Source organism: Elephantulus edwardii, unplaced genomic scaffold (genome assembly GCF_000299155.1).
Source record: "Elephantulus edwardii isolate Elephantulus edwardi_28Jun2011 unplaced genomic scaffold, EleEdw1.0 scaffold00120, whole genome shotgun sequence".
NCBI classification, from domain to species: Eukaryota; Metazoa; Chordata; class Mammalia; order Macroscelidea; family Macroscelididae; genus Elephantulus; species Elephantulus edwardii.
The window spans coordinates 2,918,676-2,937,590 of record NW_006399870.1 but is presented as its reverse complement, the minus strand read 5'-3'; the positions used below and the strand labels follow the sequence as shown (position 1 = coordinate 2,937,590).

The 18,915-nt window shown below is 42.5% G+C and overlaps 1 protein-coding gene across 1 annotated transcript in view; it reads left to right on the top strand.

Moving 5' to 3' along the window:
• The first annotated feature begins 4,023 nt into the window (after nt 1-4,023).
• The window catches only part of FEZ1 (fasciculation and elongation protein zeta 1 (zygin I)), a 96,238-nt gene continuing 81,346 nt past the window's right edge, over nt 4,024-18,915 (top strand). Inside the window, exons 1-2 of the mRNA XM_006892810.1 lie at nt 4,024-4,113; nt 17,862-18,217. Of these exons, the coding sequence (XP_006892872.1) occupies nt 17,907-18,217 (311 nt within the window). The 5' untranslated portion in view covers nt 4,024-4,113; nt 17,862-17,906. The remainder of the gene's footprint in view (nt 4,114-17,861; nt 18,218-18,915) is intronic.

Below are 18,915 nucleotides of genomic sequence, written 5' to 3'. Positions count from 1 at the left end.
TCTTGGGAGAAGGATCAGTAATCTCCTCTCCTATGATTTGATTTGCAGCCTTGGAAACCCAATGGAGGGAGAGTTACTAGTTGGTTCTGACTCAAGGTGATGAGTGAGTGAGTTTTGTTATTACACAGTCTGGATTTAATTTTACTTGGACCTATAAAGTGACCCTAATAGAAGCAGCAGTTAAAAAAAAATATCAGAAAGCAAAAAGTATTGGGCAAATCTGCTATTGAGAATTTATTTAACCTAAGCAAGGATATCACTTTAAAGACTGAGTCATGCCTGATCCAAGCCACAGTATTTTCAATTGCTTCATATACTTGTGGAATTCAGACAACGAATAAGGAAGACCTAAGAAGAGTTCCTCTGGTTAATGTCAAAAGAAGGGGGTGGGGGGAATGGCCAATTCTTCCTCTCATCTCCTCAAAGTATTCCCAGCTTAGCCTCCTCATCGCTGAAATAGCGGGATGACTGAGTTTTTAGCTGAAGTCCTCAAGTTAGCCCATACGCACTTCACTCTTAGGTACGTTTTCATCAGTCCTGTTTTCCAACCGTCATTTCTAAATTGACAAAAAGTACTTGTGGTTCCAAAAGGACAGTTTTCCCAGTGGCTTCCTTTGATACTTGTAATTTTTGGTTCTGCCTTAATTGCCTGCTTTCATGAATGATTCAGTTTTGTATTGTTGTCATTGTTAAGTGCTGTCGAGTCTCTTGTGACTCATAATGACCCTGTATACAACAGCTCTAAACCCTGCTCTATCTTGAGCCAATTTTAGATACACATACTCCCAGTACCCCAGTCACTGAGTCAATCCAGGTTCTTTCTCTCCTGTGCTGTCCCCTCTGCCCTTTCAAACATAATGTCTTTCTAGAATGACTGGTCCTTCCTGGCAATAGCCCAAGGTATGTCAGATGGAGCTTCAAAATCCTTGCCTTCATGGAGCATCCTGGTTTCACCCTCTTGAGGACTGACATGTTTGTTCTCTTAGCACTCCATAGCATATCAGATACTCTTCTCCAGCACCACCACTCAAAGGCATTCATTCTTCTTCTATCGTCCTTGGTCGCTGTCCATCTCTCTGATGGCAAAGCAAGTAATTGTGAAGATCATGGTCTGGGTCAGGTGCACCTTAGCCTCTAGATTGACATCATTGCTCTCGAGTACTCTGAAGAGATCCCTGACAGCAGATTTTCACTGTTTATCATGATGCTGCCAATCGGCCCAGTGGTGAGAGTATTTGTTTTCTTGATGTTGAGCTTCAATCCCGATTGTAGGCTATAGTCTTCTGCAGCAAATTCCTCAGATCCTCCTCAGTTTCAGCAAGCAAGGTTATGCCGTAACACAGGTTGTTGATGAGTCTTCCTCAAATCCTGAGGCCACATTCCTCCTCATAGAGCCCAGCTTCCTGCATGATCTGTTCCACACACAGATTGAAAAGGTATAGAGATCTACAACCAGGAGAGAATACAACAGATGAATGGGGTCTTCTAAGAATCAAATCCCTATGCACATCAATAAACTTCTCCAACAGAGTAAAAAGGAAAGCCACAGCCTGGGAAAAAAATTTGGTAATGACATATCTGATAAAGGACTCATATCTAAAATTTATAGGTTACTCCAGCATCTCAACAAGAAAAAAGTAAACAACCCAATCACAAAATGGGCCCAAGATATGAATAGACACTTCACCAAAGAGAACATTCCGATGGCAAACATATGAAGAAATGTTCAAAACCTCTAGCTCTCAGAGAGATGCAAATAAAAACAACTTGAAGATAGTCACCCAGTAACAATAGCAAAGTTTAACAGAGCAGCAAACAACAAACGCTGGCGAGGTTGTGGAGAAATTGGAACCCTTAATCGCTGCTGGTGGGTGTGCAAAATGTAGCAACTACTATGGAAGGCGGTTCCGGTGCTTTCTCAAAAAGTTGGGGATAGAAATATCATTTGACTCTGCAATTCTACTACTGGGAATATACGCTAAAAAGACTAGAGCTGCTTCCCAAATAGATACAGGTACACTCATGTTTATTGCTGTGTTCACAATAGCAAAGAGATGGAAGCAATGCAAGTGCCCATCAACAAATGAATGGATAGAAAAACTATGGTATATTCAAACAATGGAAAACCATGCAGCACTGACAAAGAACTCATAAAATATTACACAAAATGGGTGACCCTGGAGGACATTATGCTGAGTGAAATAACTCAGTCACAAAAGGACAAATACTGGATAATACCACTGTTATAAAACAGGACTGACATGTGGGTTGGAGGGGAAGCCAAAAAAGAGGGGATAAATAATGAACACTGCATTGAAACAGATGAAGGAAAGAACTGTTTAAAAGGAGTATATGATTAAATATTATTGTATGACAACAGTCCAGAATAAGAGGTGCATAACAAAGTGGACTGAGGGAGGGGGATAGAGAGGAAATGATGCAATAGTGAATGAATTTTTAAGTCAATATTTAAAATATGCAACAATGAATGAATAAAAAATCCAACTTTTCTGTAAACTTTCACTAAAATAACTATTAAAAGAAAGAAAAGGTATGGAGATAGGATGCAACCCTAGCATACCTCTTTCCTGATTTTGAACTATGCAATGTTTCCTTGTTCTGTTCTGACAATTGCCTCCTGGTCCAAGGGTAGGTTTTGCATAAGCACAATCAAATGTTCTGAGATTCTTACTCTTCTCAAAGTTAGCCACAGTTTGTCATGATCCACACAGTCAAATGCCTTTGCATAGTCAATGAAACACAGACATTCTTCTAAAACTCTCTGCTTTCAGCTAAGATCCATCTAACATTGGCTATGATGTCCCTATTGCCATAACCGCTTCTAAATTCAGCTTGCATATCTGGCAGTTATCTGTTAATGTTCCAGTAATTTTTGAATCATTTTCAGCAGAATCTTGCTTGCATGTCATATTAATGATATTGTTTAATAATTTCCACCCTCTACCAGTTCACCTTTTTTGGGAATGTGAATAAATATGGATCTCTTCCAGTCATTTGGCCAGGTAGGTGGTTGTCTCCCAGGTTTTTTTGAGCAACCTGGTGAGTCCATGACATGCATCCAGGGCAGCATCTGTTTGCTGAAATATGCCAGTTGGTAGTCCATCAATTCCTGGGGTTTTGTTTTTGTATTAATAGCATCTGTAAGTATGATGGAGTGTGTGTCCTTGGGCGGTATAAATAGTTAACATGCTGAGCTACTAGCTGCAAAGTTGGAGGCATGAGTGCAACCAGAGATGCATCAGAAGAATAACTTGGCCAGCTAGTTCAAAAAATCAGCCATTGAGAATTCTATGGAGAAATTGAATTCTTACACATATTTCTATTCTTACACTCGGATAATCACCCTGAGTTTGAATCTGCTTTATAGCAAATAGTGTAAGGATAGGTTAATACACAGTCACTTAGATAAATGAGGAATTAATTTTAATGATCATTTCTTTAGTCGGCTTTCCTCTCTTCTATCAAGTCTTTCTCATCTTCTGCTCCCATCCTTTACAAAAGCACCTCTGTTTGCCTCTTTACCCTGAGCCTACCACCCCTTTGTGGTGGGGAGGTCACCCTCAGCATGACCATCTCAACTTCCAGTATAGTAAGGGGTATTTGAGACTGCTTTCGAATATAGGCCATCCATCCTATCATCCAGAACCTAAGGGGAGCCAGGTGCTGGGCCTGCCCGAGGTTGGCAGCTATTGCACCACAAGCGGCTTGAAGGGGTTGCATATTCATAAGGAAGCTGAAAGGCCAGCATTAGAGGGGGAGAGATGGTAATTCATAAATATTAATAAAGGTAGGACCACATGCTCCAGGGAAGGCCAGGAATGCTAACGAGAAGATGACGTCTGGGCGCTGCGCGTGTCCGTAGAGGCGAGTGCCCGAGCGCGCGGCCCGGCGGCGGCGGCGCGGGCGCAGGGAGAGCGCAGGGCGGGCGCAGGGCGCGCGGAGAAGGGAGAGCCGCGGCGCGGGGGGCTGCGGGGGGCGCTCGCCTACTCTGCTCGCTGCCAGTGCCGCCAGCGCTCCGGCGCGCGCCGTGGCCGTGGATGGGGCTGTCCGACTGACCCCGGGACCCGCCTCCCTCTGCCAGGACCTGCACGGGTGCCATCGCGCGTGGCCACCGTCGTCCGGACCGACTGCTGCCTGGGTGGTGGTTGAACGTGGGTAGGTGAAAAGGCCCGGGGCTCGGAATTCTCCAGCCGGCCAGTGTAGGGGCGCCGCAATTCCCATTGGAGCCGCCCGCGCCCTGTCCCGGGATCGGAAGGAAAAGAGCCCGGGGCCCATCGCCCTGGAGCGCTGCAGGAATGCAGCTCCCGGGCCGCGAGATGGGGGGTGATGGACACTCTGAGCTTGAGCTGGTGTGTGTGTGTGTGTGTGTGTGTGTGTGTGTGTGTGTGTGTGTGCGCGCGCGCGCGCGTGTGTGTTTTGTTAAGGTGGTGTTCGAGAACTAAGTCTTGAGCCTTATCCTAGGACTGGTATTTGGTTCCATCAACCTTAAATGCCCCAGAGTAAATCTTGACCCAAGGACCTGACCCCTACCCGTGTTGTGCCCTTCCCCAGGACCATTCATTCCTGCAGTGTCAGAGCCACTGGCAGCTTCTGCAGGGAGCAATTGTTTTACAACTATAACGGGCTGGAGCAAGGACGAGTGTGGCAGGGAAGGGGGCGCTGCCTCCGTGTGGACTGCCAGCCTCTGGAGCTCTGAGGTGCTCTGAGCATTATCCCAGCCCCATCTGCTTTCCTGCCCACCCTTCCCTACTCACTACTCGACTTTTACACCCTTCATTTCACGTCCTGCTCAGGACTTGCCTGGCTGGCATTCTTAGAGCTCCACGCATTGTGTTGCTCAAATGAGACTTTCTTTATTCCAAGGAGTGGGGCTAGCAGGGTGACCTGGGATGGAGGCTAAAGGGGCTGCAGAAAGAAGGAAGCAAGAACTCAGAAGGAGTTGCCGAGTTATGTGCAATGAAACCCTCTCTTTCTGTCAAGATGTAAAGGTGTCATGTACACTGTCGGGATTCTGCTGAGAAGCTATGGGAAATCTGAAGGTGGTTCAGTGGAGGGCTGGCTTTAGGTAGAAACGGAGTTGAATAGGAGAGGAGGAAGGGTAGAGAATCAACTGATGTATCGGGTCAGTGATGAGAAGAAGGGGTTCATGCGGTGGGCCTCTTTTGAGGCGCGAGAAGGCCTACCAAGGGGAGGCATGGAAAAATTGCTGCTGCACTGCTCGGCTCAGCAAAGCAGGGACTGGTAATTTGTACTGCAGACTGGGCTGCAGCTAGTGCATCATTATGCTGTTAGGAGAGGCTTAGGCGTTTCTGACTGGGGTCTGTCTTTTCTTAATTACACCAGCTATTGGAAGTCAACATAAAGGGAATTGATTATGGGGCACAACTAAACTCTAGCCTTGCGTGCTGTTTCTTAGTGCAGAGAAAAAGAAAGGATGACCTTCTCATGGCTTTGCCTTTCTGTTGCTTTTCATAATTGATGTGACTGTATGGAGCTAGAGAGATAATAAGCTACGGCTTTTTTATTCTTTCTCATTTAAGGGGAGGAGGCCTCTGCCATACACTGAGAATAAAGAGCAGGGCAAAATCTGTCAGGATGGAAGAGCAGGAGGCTGTTTCAGAGAATTAGCCCGGGGACAAAGGCAGCCTGTCAAGACAGAAGAGCAAACACAGGTGTGCTGAAGGGAGGCTTGGCTGGAAGGAAGGACTGCTGGCCAGCCCTACCCCGGGTCTTTGCCTTCATCTGTGGCAGGGCCTTTGGAATGCTTCCCTTTCCTCAAAACTGCCTCAGCCTGAGGTCTTTCAGCAAATGTCACAGTTTGGGTGTTGAGCGAATTCAGACTCCCAGCAAAGCTTTGCATATTTAGCTTCATCTTTAGCCGGGCATTCCTCTAGTGCTTTCTGGATCCTAGGTCATGAGAGTTGATGAAAAGCAATCTGGCTACATATACTATTGATTGTTTCAGATGGCCATATTTCTAAATTCTGCCCAAATGGAATCCGTTGCTGTACATTCTAGCTCATTGTGAATCTGTAAAGCAGAGCCACATGAGGCTTCCAGGGCTGTAATTTTTACAGAACAAATTGCCACGGTTTTTCTTTCTTGGAGTAGCTAATGGGTTTGAACTGCCTGCCTTTTGACTAGTTGTCAAGTACTTAACTGCACCACCAGGGCTCCTCTTCCCTTTTTTAAAAAATAAAATAAACCAAACCCTCTGGTTACTGTTATATACCCTGGAGTTGGAACAAACTCATAGCTGACCGTCCAGTGGATTTTCAGAGGCAGTAAATTGTGCGGGAGGAGAATGGCCATCTTTCTCCTGTGGAGCAGTTGGTGGATGGATTAGAACCTTGTTTCTTTGGGTTTGCAGCATAACTCCTTACCACTAAGCCACCTCAGCTCCCTTTTTAAATTCTAGAGCTTTGTTATTCATGTCTTCTTTTATAATCTTCTAGATGAATCTTTTATCTAAAGCCTGCCTGGGCTAAGAATGAGTGCTTTCAACATAATCTTTCTGTTACTGGCCCTTGAAGCTTAATCTTAATCCTAAATTCTAATTGGATTGGTCCCTTTTTGCGGGCTAACAATGTTGATTGTTGTTAGGTGTTGCCTATCTGGTCATTGTTATTCTTTGTATCATAGAAAGAAACACTGCCTGATCCCGTGCCACGCTCACAGTCTCCACTGTACTTTAAACCCTCTTCCTTGAGGGTTTTTTCCTCCTTGGATCCTCTGCTTTTTCTTCTTCAGGGACTGGCTCCTTCTGATAACTTGTCCAAAGTCCTGTGTCTGAGCAACACTCTGACTTCATTTCTTCTAAGATGCATCTGTTCTTTTGGCCCCAAATTGAAATCTACTGACCTTGAGTCAATTCCAACTCACAGAAACTCTCTATTGTGCTTTTGAAGCTGTAAATCTTTATGGGTGGACCTCTCTATAGTTCTTCTCTGGAGCATCTGGTGAATTTGAACCTCTAACCTTTTGGTTAGTAGCCTGACACATGTGCTGTGCTACAGAGCTCCTGTGAGAGTCAGCATTCTTCTCCAGCACAAATTCTTCCTCAGTCATCCTTATTCATTATCCAACTTTTACATGTGTATGAAGCAACTGAAAATGCCATGGGTTGCGTCAGGCACACCTTAGTTTTCAAACATATGTCTTTGATCTTTAGCCCTTTAAAGAGGTCATTGATTTAAATAGCAGATTTGCCAAATGCAGTATGTCATTGCTTGCGTACTAACTTAACTAACTACTGCTTCCATGAGTGATGATTGTGTGATCCAAGTCAAATGAAATCCTTAACAACTTCAATTGTTTCTCCATCTATTATGACATATAAAAAGTCAGTGGTGAGGATTTTTGTTTTCTTGATGCTGAGATGTAGGCTCTTGTCTTCACTAAGTGTTTCATGTCCTCTTCGCTTTCAGAAGCAAGATTGTATCATCTGCATATCACAGGCTGTTGATAATTGTTCCTCTAACCCTAATGTTACATTCATCTTCAGATAGTCTAGATTCTTGGATTATTTGCTCAGTATACAGAGTGAATAGATATGGTGAAAGGATAACAATGCTGACCTTTTTTTAAAAAATGTTTTCTTTATATTTTTTATTATTATTAATTTAAAAAAATTATAGATTCATTCATTCCATTCATTCATTGTTGCACTTTTCTCCCTGCCCACCCCTCCCCACTAGATCGTTCTTCTCTTTAAAAAGTAAAAGTTCTTTCATTGTTATACAATCCCTCCCCCCAAGTCCAGTCCACTATGCTGACCTTTCTGATATTAAGTTATCGTTAAGTATCATTAAGTGGGAACTAACCCACAGCTGATGCTCCAACTGGTTTTCAGAGGCTGTAAATGTTAGTCCATCAGACTTTTTTGATACAATTCAAGACTACTAGGCCACCAGACATTTCTGAAACAGTACCACCTTTCTTGGTTTTCATCCAAGCAATATTCTCTTATTCTGTTACATTACTGCTTCATAGTCGATATATACATTCTGCAAGAACACAATTAAGTGTTCTAAAATTCCATTCTTCCAATGTTATCCTTAATTTATTATACTTGGTACTGTCCAATGCCTTTACATAGCCAATAAAAGACAAGTTCACCTCTTTTTGTTATTTTCTGCTTTCAGCAAAAATCCATTTGACACTAGCAATTATATTCCTTATTCCACTACCTTTTCAAATCCAAACTGAATTTCTGGCACTTTCATTTTTATTTATATATTTTAATGTCATTTTTGTTTTGGCATTTTCTTGTTGACATACTGCTCCAACCATTTTTTTTTATCTTGAACAAGTTTTGACTTGTATGTGATAGTTTAAATAATTTCTAATAGATTACTTTTTTACCCCCTTTACAATGGGCAAAATATTGATCTCTTCCAGTCAGTTGGCCAGGTTGCTGTTTTCCAAATTCTTTGGCTTAGATGAATGAGCATGTCCAGGCCTGCATTCGTTTGCCCGATACTCCTTAACTGGTATTCTATTAATTCCTGGAACCCTATTTGTTTCTCCCCTACTGCCTGCTGTGCAGCCTGGTCTTCTTTCTTTAACATACTTAGTTCTTGATCATATGCTGCCTATTGAAATGGTTCTCTATTGACCATTTGTTTTTGGTACAGTGACTCTGTGTGTCCCCTCTATCGTCTTTTGAGTCTTCTTTCATCATTCAATATTCTGCCCACAGAATTCTTTACTGCTTCAACTTGAAGCTTGAATTTTTCTCTTCAGCTCCTTCAGCTTGAGAAAAGCTGAGTGTGCTCTTCCCCTTTGGCTTTCTGATTATATGTCTTTTCACATTTCATGATAATATGTTGCCTTCTCTTCTCAAACTGCCTTTTGAATCTTCTGTTATTTTGAAGCTCTCTTATGGCATCATTTCTTCCTTTCACTTTAGCTTCTCTATGTTCAAGAACAAGTTTCAGAATTCTTGCCTTTTGTGTTTTTTTTTGTGTATTTTGTCTTTGATACTACCTGTATCTTGTCTAATTTTGGCCATTAGCATGCCATTTCAAATGAGAGCTGCCCCAGTACCATCTTCTTTCTCCACTTTCCCCTCCCCTCGAAAAACATACATTTAAAGGAAGTTTGAATATCTGGAGTGCAAGCTGGTTATTTCTCAAGCCTCTCTTGAGTGTTCATTTTTTTTTATTTCATTAACAATCCAATGTAAACTGATTGGTCACCTATATTTAGTTAACAATCAGCTGTGGGTTTGAGCCTCTTATTTAAGACAATCAGGACCTGGTGGCCCGGGTCTTTGTATTTAAAAGTCACTTGGGTCTGGTGTTAGTTGTATTTGGGGAGAACGTTGTTCTAAATGCTACAACACTTGTCTGTCAGTTTGCTGTACTGAAATAACTTGGGGTTGTTGTGATACTGAACACTGTGCCACTGGTGTGTCAAATGCCATAATGGTTATTCTTGGTGGACAAGGGTTGGAAGAGCTCCCTGATTAAGATAGACTTGGAAGCAGGATTGGCATCCACTGCTTAAATAACAGGCCTTTGGAAACCCTATGAACGTTAGAAAAAAACTATAGTTATAGATCAGGGTTCAGATATTTTGTTCATAGGGTTGTTGTGAGTTGTACTTGACTTGACAGCACTTTACAACAACTCTTGAGTGAAATCTGTGATCCAAGAAGCTTTGTTCAAATTAATGAAAAGATCATGCTAAAATTTATTCAGTAAGTTGGGTTTAAAAAGATACACATTTTTTAAAAGCTGTTTTTTTTTTACTTTCCATCCATTCATTGTTGCACATTTTCCTCCCTGCCTCCACCCCCCCCCCAGTTTGCTTTTCTCTTTGAAAAGTAAAAAAACCAAAACTCTTTCATTGTTATACATTACCCCCTCCCAGTCCATGCCACTGTGCAGCTTTCATTCTGGATTCTTGTCATGACAATAATACCTAATCATATATTCCTTCTAAGTAGTTCTCTCCCTCATCTGTTTCAATTCATTATACATTATTTATCCCCTCTTAGTTCCCCCCCCCCCAACTCCAATGTCAGTCCCGCTTTACAACAGTGGCACCATGCAGTATTTGTCATTTTGTGACTCAGATAGTTCACTCAGCATAATGTCCTCCAGGGTCACCCATTTTGTATAATATTTCATGAGATCCTTGTTTCTCAGTGCAGCATGGTATTCCATTGTGTGAATATACCAAAGCTTCTCTATCCATTCGTTTGTTAATGGGCACTTGTGTTGCTTCCATCTCTTTGCTATTGTGAACAACACAACAATAAACATGAGTGTACATTTATTTGTTGGGGAGGCAGTTCTAGTCTCTTTAGCGTATATTTCCAGTAGTAGAATTGCTGGGTCAAATGGTATTTCTATTTGCAACTTTTTTGAGAAAGCGCCATACTGTCTGTCTTCCACAGTGGTTGCACCATTTTACACTCCCACCAACAGTGAATAAGGGTTCCAGTTTCTCCACAACCTTGCCAGCATTTGTTGTTTGCTGCTCTGTTAAATTTTGCTATTCTTACTAGGGTGAGATGACATCTCATAGTTGTTTTGAAAAATAAACATTTTAAAGCATCACGTGTAGAACATTACAGCTAGTGTAAGAGAATTTTTTCTTTTAGTTGGAACACTTTCTGCCTACATTTCCATATTATGAATTTATCCTCATTTTTCTTGGGATTGTTGACATTTATTTGGTACTCTCTGTATCTCATACATTGTGTTTAGCCCTTTGAAGATTATCTCATAGTCTTCAAGGTAAGTACCATTTGAGAAACCATTTTCTAGATGTTTAAACAGAGGTACTAAGAGGTTATTGTTGTCATGTATGAGTTGGGGCCAACTCATAGCTGAACCTCCAGTGAGTTTTCAGAGGCAGTAAATCACATGAGAGGAAGTTGCCTATCTTTTTCCCACAGAGCAACTAGCAAATTTGAACCGCATGCCTTTGGGTTGACAGCGTAGTGCCATACAACTAGGCCACCAGAGCTCCCTAAGAGGTTTATAATTTGTCATATATCTCACATTTGGGAAGTAACGGGACCAGAACAGGAACCCTGGAGCCCAGGTTGTTAATCCTCAAGGAGTATCACCTCAATCAATGCAAAACAAACACAAAACCCAAACCTGTCACTACTGACTTGACAGTATCCTAGTGACCTTATCCACTTAATCAACTCCTGTTCCTTTCCTACTCTTCATGCGCTCTGATTTCTTCTAAACTTACCTTGAAAATGTTGAGGGACTAGTTTTCTGTGCCATGTCGCTCATAGGTAGTATGGAGAAACCTTTGTGATCCTGAGAAGAACACTGTTTCTAAGTGAATAAATTAAATAAAACTGGATGAAATATGTTTACGGCATTGAAGTCTATGGGGGAGAGAATAGTCTAAAAGTATTATATTTTAGGGCATTATTTTTACCGTAGGAGTATGCAATGAGGGTTGCAGAGTGGATTATATTTGGGGGTAGGGGGTGGGGTTTGGGGAGGTGGGGGGGGGGGATTGTGTACCAATGAGGGAGTTTTTCTTTTGCTTTTCAAGGAGAGGAGCAAATGGGGGGGTGGGGGGGGGGGTTTGTGCGGGGAGAAGGGTGCAACAATGAATGAATGGAATCCCAAAATCTCTGTAGATGTTCATTGAAATGAAAAATAAACAACCTAAATTTAAATAAAAAATATTTGGGCTAACAAAGGAATATGCAGTTGTATTCAACATGCCATTAGGAATCTGTGGCCGCCAAGTGAGGATCCTCTGCTTGGAAATTAGTATAGTGCATTAGAGCTGGTCTGTAAAAACGAATGCTCCTAGTCCAAATGGAGATATAAACACATACAGCATTTCAAAGGCTTAGTGTGACAAAAGGCTATGAATGTCTCGTTAATATTTTTGTGTGTGCATGAAAAACATTTGTGTTTAGACTCAGTTTAGATGATTCTGATTTTGTTGGCAACATCCAAAGCATCATAATCAGGAGGAAGTCGAACAAAGGCCTTCTTCTGTCCATCAGGCCTAATCAAGGTGTTGACCTTGGCCACATCAGTGTCACAGAGCTTCCTCATAGCTTGTTTGATTTAGTGCTTGTTGACCTTGAAATCCACAGTAATTACAAATGTCATTATTTTCTGTCTTCTTCATGGCTGACTCAATGGTCAGGGGAAACTTGATGATGACATAGTGGTCAAGCTTGTTTCTCTTGGGGGTACTCTTCTGGGAGTATTTGGGCTGGCTTCCAAGTCTCAGCATGTTAGTCCATTGGAAGGTGGGTGACGTGAAGATCTTTTTTTTTTTTTTTTTTTGTGACTGTGGATGCCCTCAGGACTGCCTTGTTGGCCTTTAATGCCTTTGCTTTGGCTTCAGTTTTGCAAGGGACAGGGGCTTCCTTCTTTGTTTTGGCTCCATCTTCATAAAAACAGTTATCATTAATATTAGTAAGGAGTTGTGCCAATCCAAAGGCATATGGTTCTAGTCCACCAGCTGCTCCTTCCTAGGGAGAAAAATGGACAATTTCCTCCTGTGTGATTTACTGTGTGGTGTGTGAAGTTTAGTGTTCAAAATGGCTCTCCTAGACCTTGAATTTGACTTTGTCAAGTGGATGGGCAGGGATATGTGAATAGGGCATGTTAGCGTATCCATAAGGGATTTGGCTAGTCTCATCAATCCACAAGGGCTAGCTTCATTAAATTGAGTAGATCCACCAGCAGGAGGAAGATCTCTTTCAGCAAAGAAGACACAAGAGAGAGTAAGCCATTTGGGCCCAGAAAATTTTGTACCAGCTAGACCTATAGCAGCAGCAGCAGCCATGGCTGAAGCAGAGAAACAGAAATACAGCATGAGAGGAACTGAGTGCTACCCCCCACAGATTGAATCAAAGCTAAACTAAGAGCCATTGCCCAAGTTTGATGGACAGCTGAGGAGTAGGGCGGGGAGTCAATATTGGTAGGACTGTGAACTTCATAACACTGGCCTTAAACCTCAAGGCTCAAGACTGAGGTGCCTGTGAGTACATTTCAGAAGCTGTCCTGACTGTATTCTGCTACTAAACTGGATTCTAACATTTTAACCTCCCCCCCCCCCCAATATGGTTCTTTGTGGCCTGTGAGCTATAATATTTGATCTTGGACCCAGTAAAGCAGTAAATTAGTGCTGGGATTAGTAGAAAGAGCTATGGGATTGTGGGAGACATGTCTGACCATATGGGAATTGATTTTGTGTTGTTGATGCTGTTGAATGGGACAGTTCCTCTTTGTGGAGTTGGTAAAGGTCAAATATAGCCATCCTCATGTGGCCCTTGCTTTTTTACATACTGCCTCTGAAAGCCTGCTGGAAGATTACCTGTGAGTTGGTTTCTATACAATGGTGAATAACCACAGTAACAGCAATAGAGATTGAGTTTTGAAATGATACATTAGGTAAATTGGATTAAGTAATAATACTGTTAAAATGAACTTCCAAAGGTATTCATGCTATGTCAATATCTTCATTTTAAGAAATGAGGAAATCAGGATGTACAATGCTTGTCACTCAGCCAGCGGCTGGCAGGTCTGCTGGCTTGGAGCCTGTGCTCTTTCCAGGATATTGTTTTATTCCTGTATGTTTGTATTCCAAAAGTCTATCCTGCTATCTTTGCAAACTGTAAATGAGCAGATTATGTTTTGATGGTCATGATGAATGACTTAGTCCTAGTAGGACATAAAGAAGAACTGACTGCTTTTTTTTAGTCCCTGCTGAGTTGTGGGAAGGCAGAGACATGGACGCATACAAGATTCTGCTCCTCCCATAACCCACTGCCATGGCCAAGGAAGGCATTGTTGCTGGAGGTGTAATGGATGTTAATACCACATTATAAGAGGTGCTGAAGGCTTCCCTCATCCATGATGGCCTAGCACGAGGAATCCACGAAACTGCCAAAGCTTTAGATACGCACCAAGCCTGTCTGTGTGTCTATATCCAACTGTAATGAGCCTCTGTATGTCAAGTTAGTAGAGGCCCTTTGTGGTTGATGACAACAAGAAACTAGGGGAGTGTGGAGGCCGCTACAAAAACCAATTGAGAAGGAAGGCTCCACAAAGTGGCAAAGTGGTTGGCTGCAGTTGTGTAGTCATTAAGGACCATGAAATAGAATCCAAGGCCAAGGATGCCATTGAAGAGTATTTCAGTTTTTCTTTATTTTTTAAAAAATTATTATTTATTTATTGTAAAAAGAACCCCGCATGTATGTGGCCTCAAGGGGGTAGTAGTGAGGCTGGTTGGGATGAAATTACAGGGTTGCACAATTTGGTGGGTGGAGGGAGTGGGTAGAGGAAATGAGAAACATCAATGGGGACCAGGAAAGACAGGGTAATGGTGGGCATAGTCCAATGGTGATGAATTCCCCCCCCCTTCTAATTACAAAGAGATTGTCTTTTTTATTTATGGGTTTAACATTTGTGAACAGGGACACAGTTTCTTTGACTGCCTCATGCTGAACAGGGGTGCTGAGATGAAGGGGAAATGGGGCTCACTTTAACACTTTACTGGTGGTCTTGAGTTGAAGCTGCATGCCTTCTTGTTCAGTTAGAATATATTTTCATGATTCTTTCAGTCCTCTAGACGGCAAGGTGCTTGTGTGGGTGAGTCCAGTGGGAATGGCTGGCTGAACCCTGAGGGTTCATTCACCTTCACTTCTTTAGTTGGCAGCTACATTTCCCTTTTGTCTCTGGAACCAGGCTCAGCCTTCAGGTTCTAGAACAAGGCTCAGTGTTCAGGTTACCTATAGCAAAGTGAGCAAACCTACAGAGAACAAACTTGCGAGTTACAAAGAAAAGAGCTTTGGAATTATACTGAGGAGGAGATGGAGGAAAGTGACTTAGATAAAGTTGCTCATACACACCAGGTGGCGCTCCCAGGGGCCAGGCTGCTCTCTCCCACCAGGTGGCTCTCCCCAGGGGCCTGACTGCCCCCTCCCCCTTTGCAAAGTCCCTCTGAGTTCTGGATTTTGTGTGCTACTGGGTATCTGAACTCTGGACCTTGTGTGCTACAGGGGAGTGTAGCTAGGGACCTCACTTCTGGGTCTAGCGCCACCACGTGGTCCAATTGCAACTCGCTGCAGGTATTATTACTTTTTCCCTTCACAAAAGGAGAAACGGCTTCCAGAGAGGTCAATAGACTCATTCAAGGTTGAAAAAGCAAAAAAGACGGTAGAACAAGGACTCAAACCAAGGTTGTCTAAAGGTAGGCCATGAGGCAGCAAGCTCCGCAGATTCTCGGGTCAGCCATCTTTCATATTCCTCTGCAAGCAAAATTTTGCCTAAGATCAATTTCAAAATGGCCAGAGGAGTACACTCAGGCCTTGTGTGGGTGGTTCCACTGGCTGGCTGTGCAGGTAGGGGGTGGCTCCCTGAAAAGTATTTAAAATGCAAGAAATGAAAAAGAACTTGGCATATCGAAGGGGGGGGGGAGAAAGAAAAGAACGGCCTAGCCCTTCACTTAGCTTGCTATTTGACTTGTCCAGCAAAGTTTTGTTTTGTGGGCGGAGATGGAGAGCAGGTGCTCCTAGGGCACAACTCACAGTTGTTGCTGTCTCATTCTCCTTAAGTAAACCAAAACCAAACAACAAACAAACACATGGCCAAGGAGTCGATTCCAACTCACAGTAATTCCAATTTAAGCATCTGGCTAGATGAAGAAACATGGAGACAAGAATGATTGTCATTCTGTGTTGCAGCCAAGAGGGCTGAATATGTAGAGAAGAATACCATAAACAAATGATTGTGCTGCCTGACATTGAAAATGGGAAGCTGTATGTAGGGGGCAGGAGATAATTCTGAATCAGCATGCATTGATTAATTGCCTAGCTGCAGGGCAGTGTGTGCTAAGAGGCATAGAGGATAACCAGAGGTCATCTGTGCCCTTGAGTACTTCAAATGAAAATTGAGAGCAGGTTTGGATAGAAACACAAATGGATAAATCACAACCACAGGCAGTACCCAGAGAAGCTCCATGAGGCATAGACATCCCAGGACTGTTGGGAAATGAAGGGAGATGTGATTGTGTATCCACCTAGGGTGCAGTGTTCACGGTGGACCTTGAGGACCGTCAGGACAGAGCTGGACCTTGGAGCACCTGCTAGTTTGTTCTGGCTTTTAAAAGGTTATAGGAGGTCATCTAGTCCCCCCCCCCTTTTTTTTTCAACTAAGGAAATAATTTGTGTCTAAGAAAAACTCGGGCTTTTTTTTGAAAGTCTTTCTTGTAGCTTTCAGGTGATGGGAGTTATGATATCCAAGTTCTTGAATCTTTATCTTAAACCCTTGAGACTATGCATATTTCAGGATTCAGATTATATCACCTTTTGGTGGTAATAATAGCATGCACATTTCAAATATGGTAATAATAGTATGTACTTCTGGAGTTCCTGCAATTTAAAAAAAGGTAATATTTCTGCAGCACTGCACTAAATGGGAGGGGGGACCATAGACATCTTTATGTTTCAGTAGGTCGAGGTTCGGGTGGCTCCTTGGAGGCAAGGATTCTGAGGCTCTAACATACTTTGGACATGTTGTAAGGAGAAACCAGTCCTTGGAGAAGGATATCATGCTTGGGAGGGTGGAGGGACAGCGCAGGAGGGGAAGACCCTCTATGAGGTGGATTGATTCAGTGACTGGGGTATTCGGGATGGGAGTGTCAGAGACAGTGTGATTGGCACAGGACAGAGCAGAGTTTAAGGCTGTTGTACATAGGGTCGCTATGAGTCACAAATGACTCGACGGCACATAACAATAACAATGTCAAGGTTAGTTGCCAAATGATTATATGTTTGATCAGATTTTACTAACAAAAAAAAGTTATAAGAAAACTTCAGGGAATTATTTGGGGTTTGGAATAATAGATAAAGATATGGACTGTGGCAGTAATAACAATAATAAAGAAATAAATTGATGCTACTTATTAAACAATGTTGTTGTTATTGTTAGGTGCTGTCAAGTTGAGTATGACTCCAGTGACCCTATGAACAAAAGTTCTGAACCCTATTAAATTCTGTACCATCCTCAAACTTCCTGACACACAAAAGCCTATTGTGGCAGTCACCATGTCAATCCACCTGGTTAAGAGTCTTCTTCTACCCTGACCCTCTACCCTTCCCAGCATCATGTCCCTTTCCAAGGAATAGCCCCCTCCTAGGAACATGCCCAAAGTATGTGAGGTGAAGCCTAATCATTCTTACCTCCAAAGAGCAGTCAGCTGCACCCTCTCCTAGACATATCTGTTCATTCTCTTGGCCATCCATGAGATGTTCAGTTCTTCTCCAACACCACAGCTCAAAGGCCATCTATTCTTCTTCTGTCATCCTTATTCATTGTCCAACTCTCAAACAATACTGATCATTTACCTGCCAGGAATTTTACTTGGGTTTGTCTATATCATAATTCTTGGCTATTGTTCCTATTGCTATTTCTACACAGTGGGGGTGGGGGGAAGAAAGCAATCACAAAGAACTTAAGTCACTTGTCTAAAGTAACAGCTAGCAGGCAGCTTTAGTGGCCTACTGATGAGAAGCTGCACTGCCAACCCATAGGTAGGTAATTTGAATCCTAGCCACTCTGTGACAGAAAGGACAATATGCTTTGCACTTGTTATTTTCAACAAAGACTTGGAAAATGGTACGACTCTGAAATTAACTGCATTAGATTAGTAGTAGTGACAGGGAGATCTGAAGTCTATAAATGCATAGTAGGGAGGCATCCAGAGCTATGGCAGAAAAGTAGGGGAATAGAGTGGTGGAATATATTCTAACGGATAATATCATATATGCTTTTCAGGGGAGCTGGTACAAAAGCCCAGTCTGAACTCACATTCCTTGCATTTTCTTCTAGATAAGTGAATCCTGACGGTTGCTGTTGGTCCATTGCTGTGCAAGCATGGAGGCCCCACTCGTGAGTTTGGATGAAGAGTTTGAGGATCTCCGGCCCTCCTGCTCAGAGGAACCTGAGGAGAAACCTCAGTGTTTCTATGGCTCCTCTCCTCACCACCTGGAGGATCCCTCCCTCTCCGAGCTTGAGAATTTTTCTTCTGAGATCATCAGCTTCAAGTCCATGGAGGACCTGGTGAATGAATTTGACGAGAAGCTCAATGTCTGCTTTCGGAACTACAATGCTAAGACTGAGAACCTCGCTCCAGTGAAGAACCAGCTACAGATTCAGGAGGAGGAGGAGACACTGCAGGACGAGGAGTAAGAAGTTTTAATTGCCTCCCGCTACAGACTAGCTCCTTGATAGGATTGTTGTTTAATGCCTGGGTACCTGCGGGTCAGCTTTTTACTCATGGTAAACTCATGTGACAAGCTGAACTGTTCCATGGTAATCTTAGGGAGCAAATCATCCAGTCTTCCACAGAGCCTCTTGGTGAGCTTGAAGCTCCAGGCTCTTGCCTAGCAGCCAAGTGCTTAGGTTTTGTGCTATCGGACTTCCCTGACATAGGATTAGGGTCTATCTGTAAATTTATAGCATATTACTTATCCTTTTATCAGTGAGGCAGTACCATGCTAATTGCTGATAATGTTCTTTTTATGCTCCTTTAGACCACCTGCAGAAAAATCCCAAGCAGTATTCTAAATAGAGAAATTTTAGATGATAGGATTTCCCTAATTACAAAATTAGGAAAAAAGTTTCAGGAACATGATAAACTTGGAGGGCTTGTCTGCCTCCAGCTTTCTTCTAATCATTGTAAATCTACTCAGATACTACAATTGATAATGACAGATGTTACAAATTACCAGGGGGAAAAATGAACTGAGAAAGGAGTCTGTGTCATTGAATCAGTTTGTTTCAATGCACACAAATGTTTTAAAAAACTTAACAACTGTTTACAAGCTCTTATTGTTGTTTTTTTTTAGTTTTTTCTTTTTATTTTTTTTCTATAATTATATTT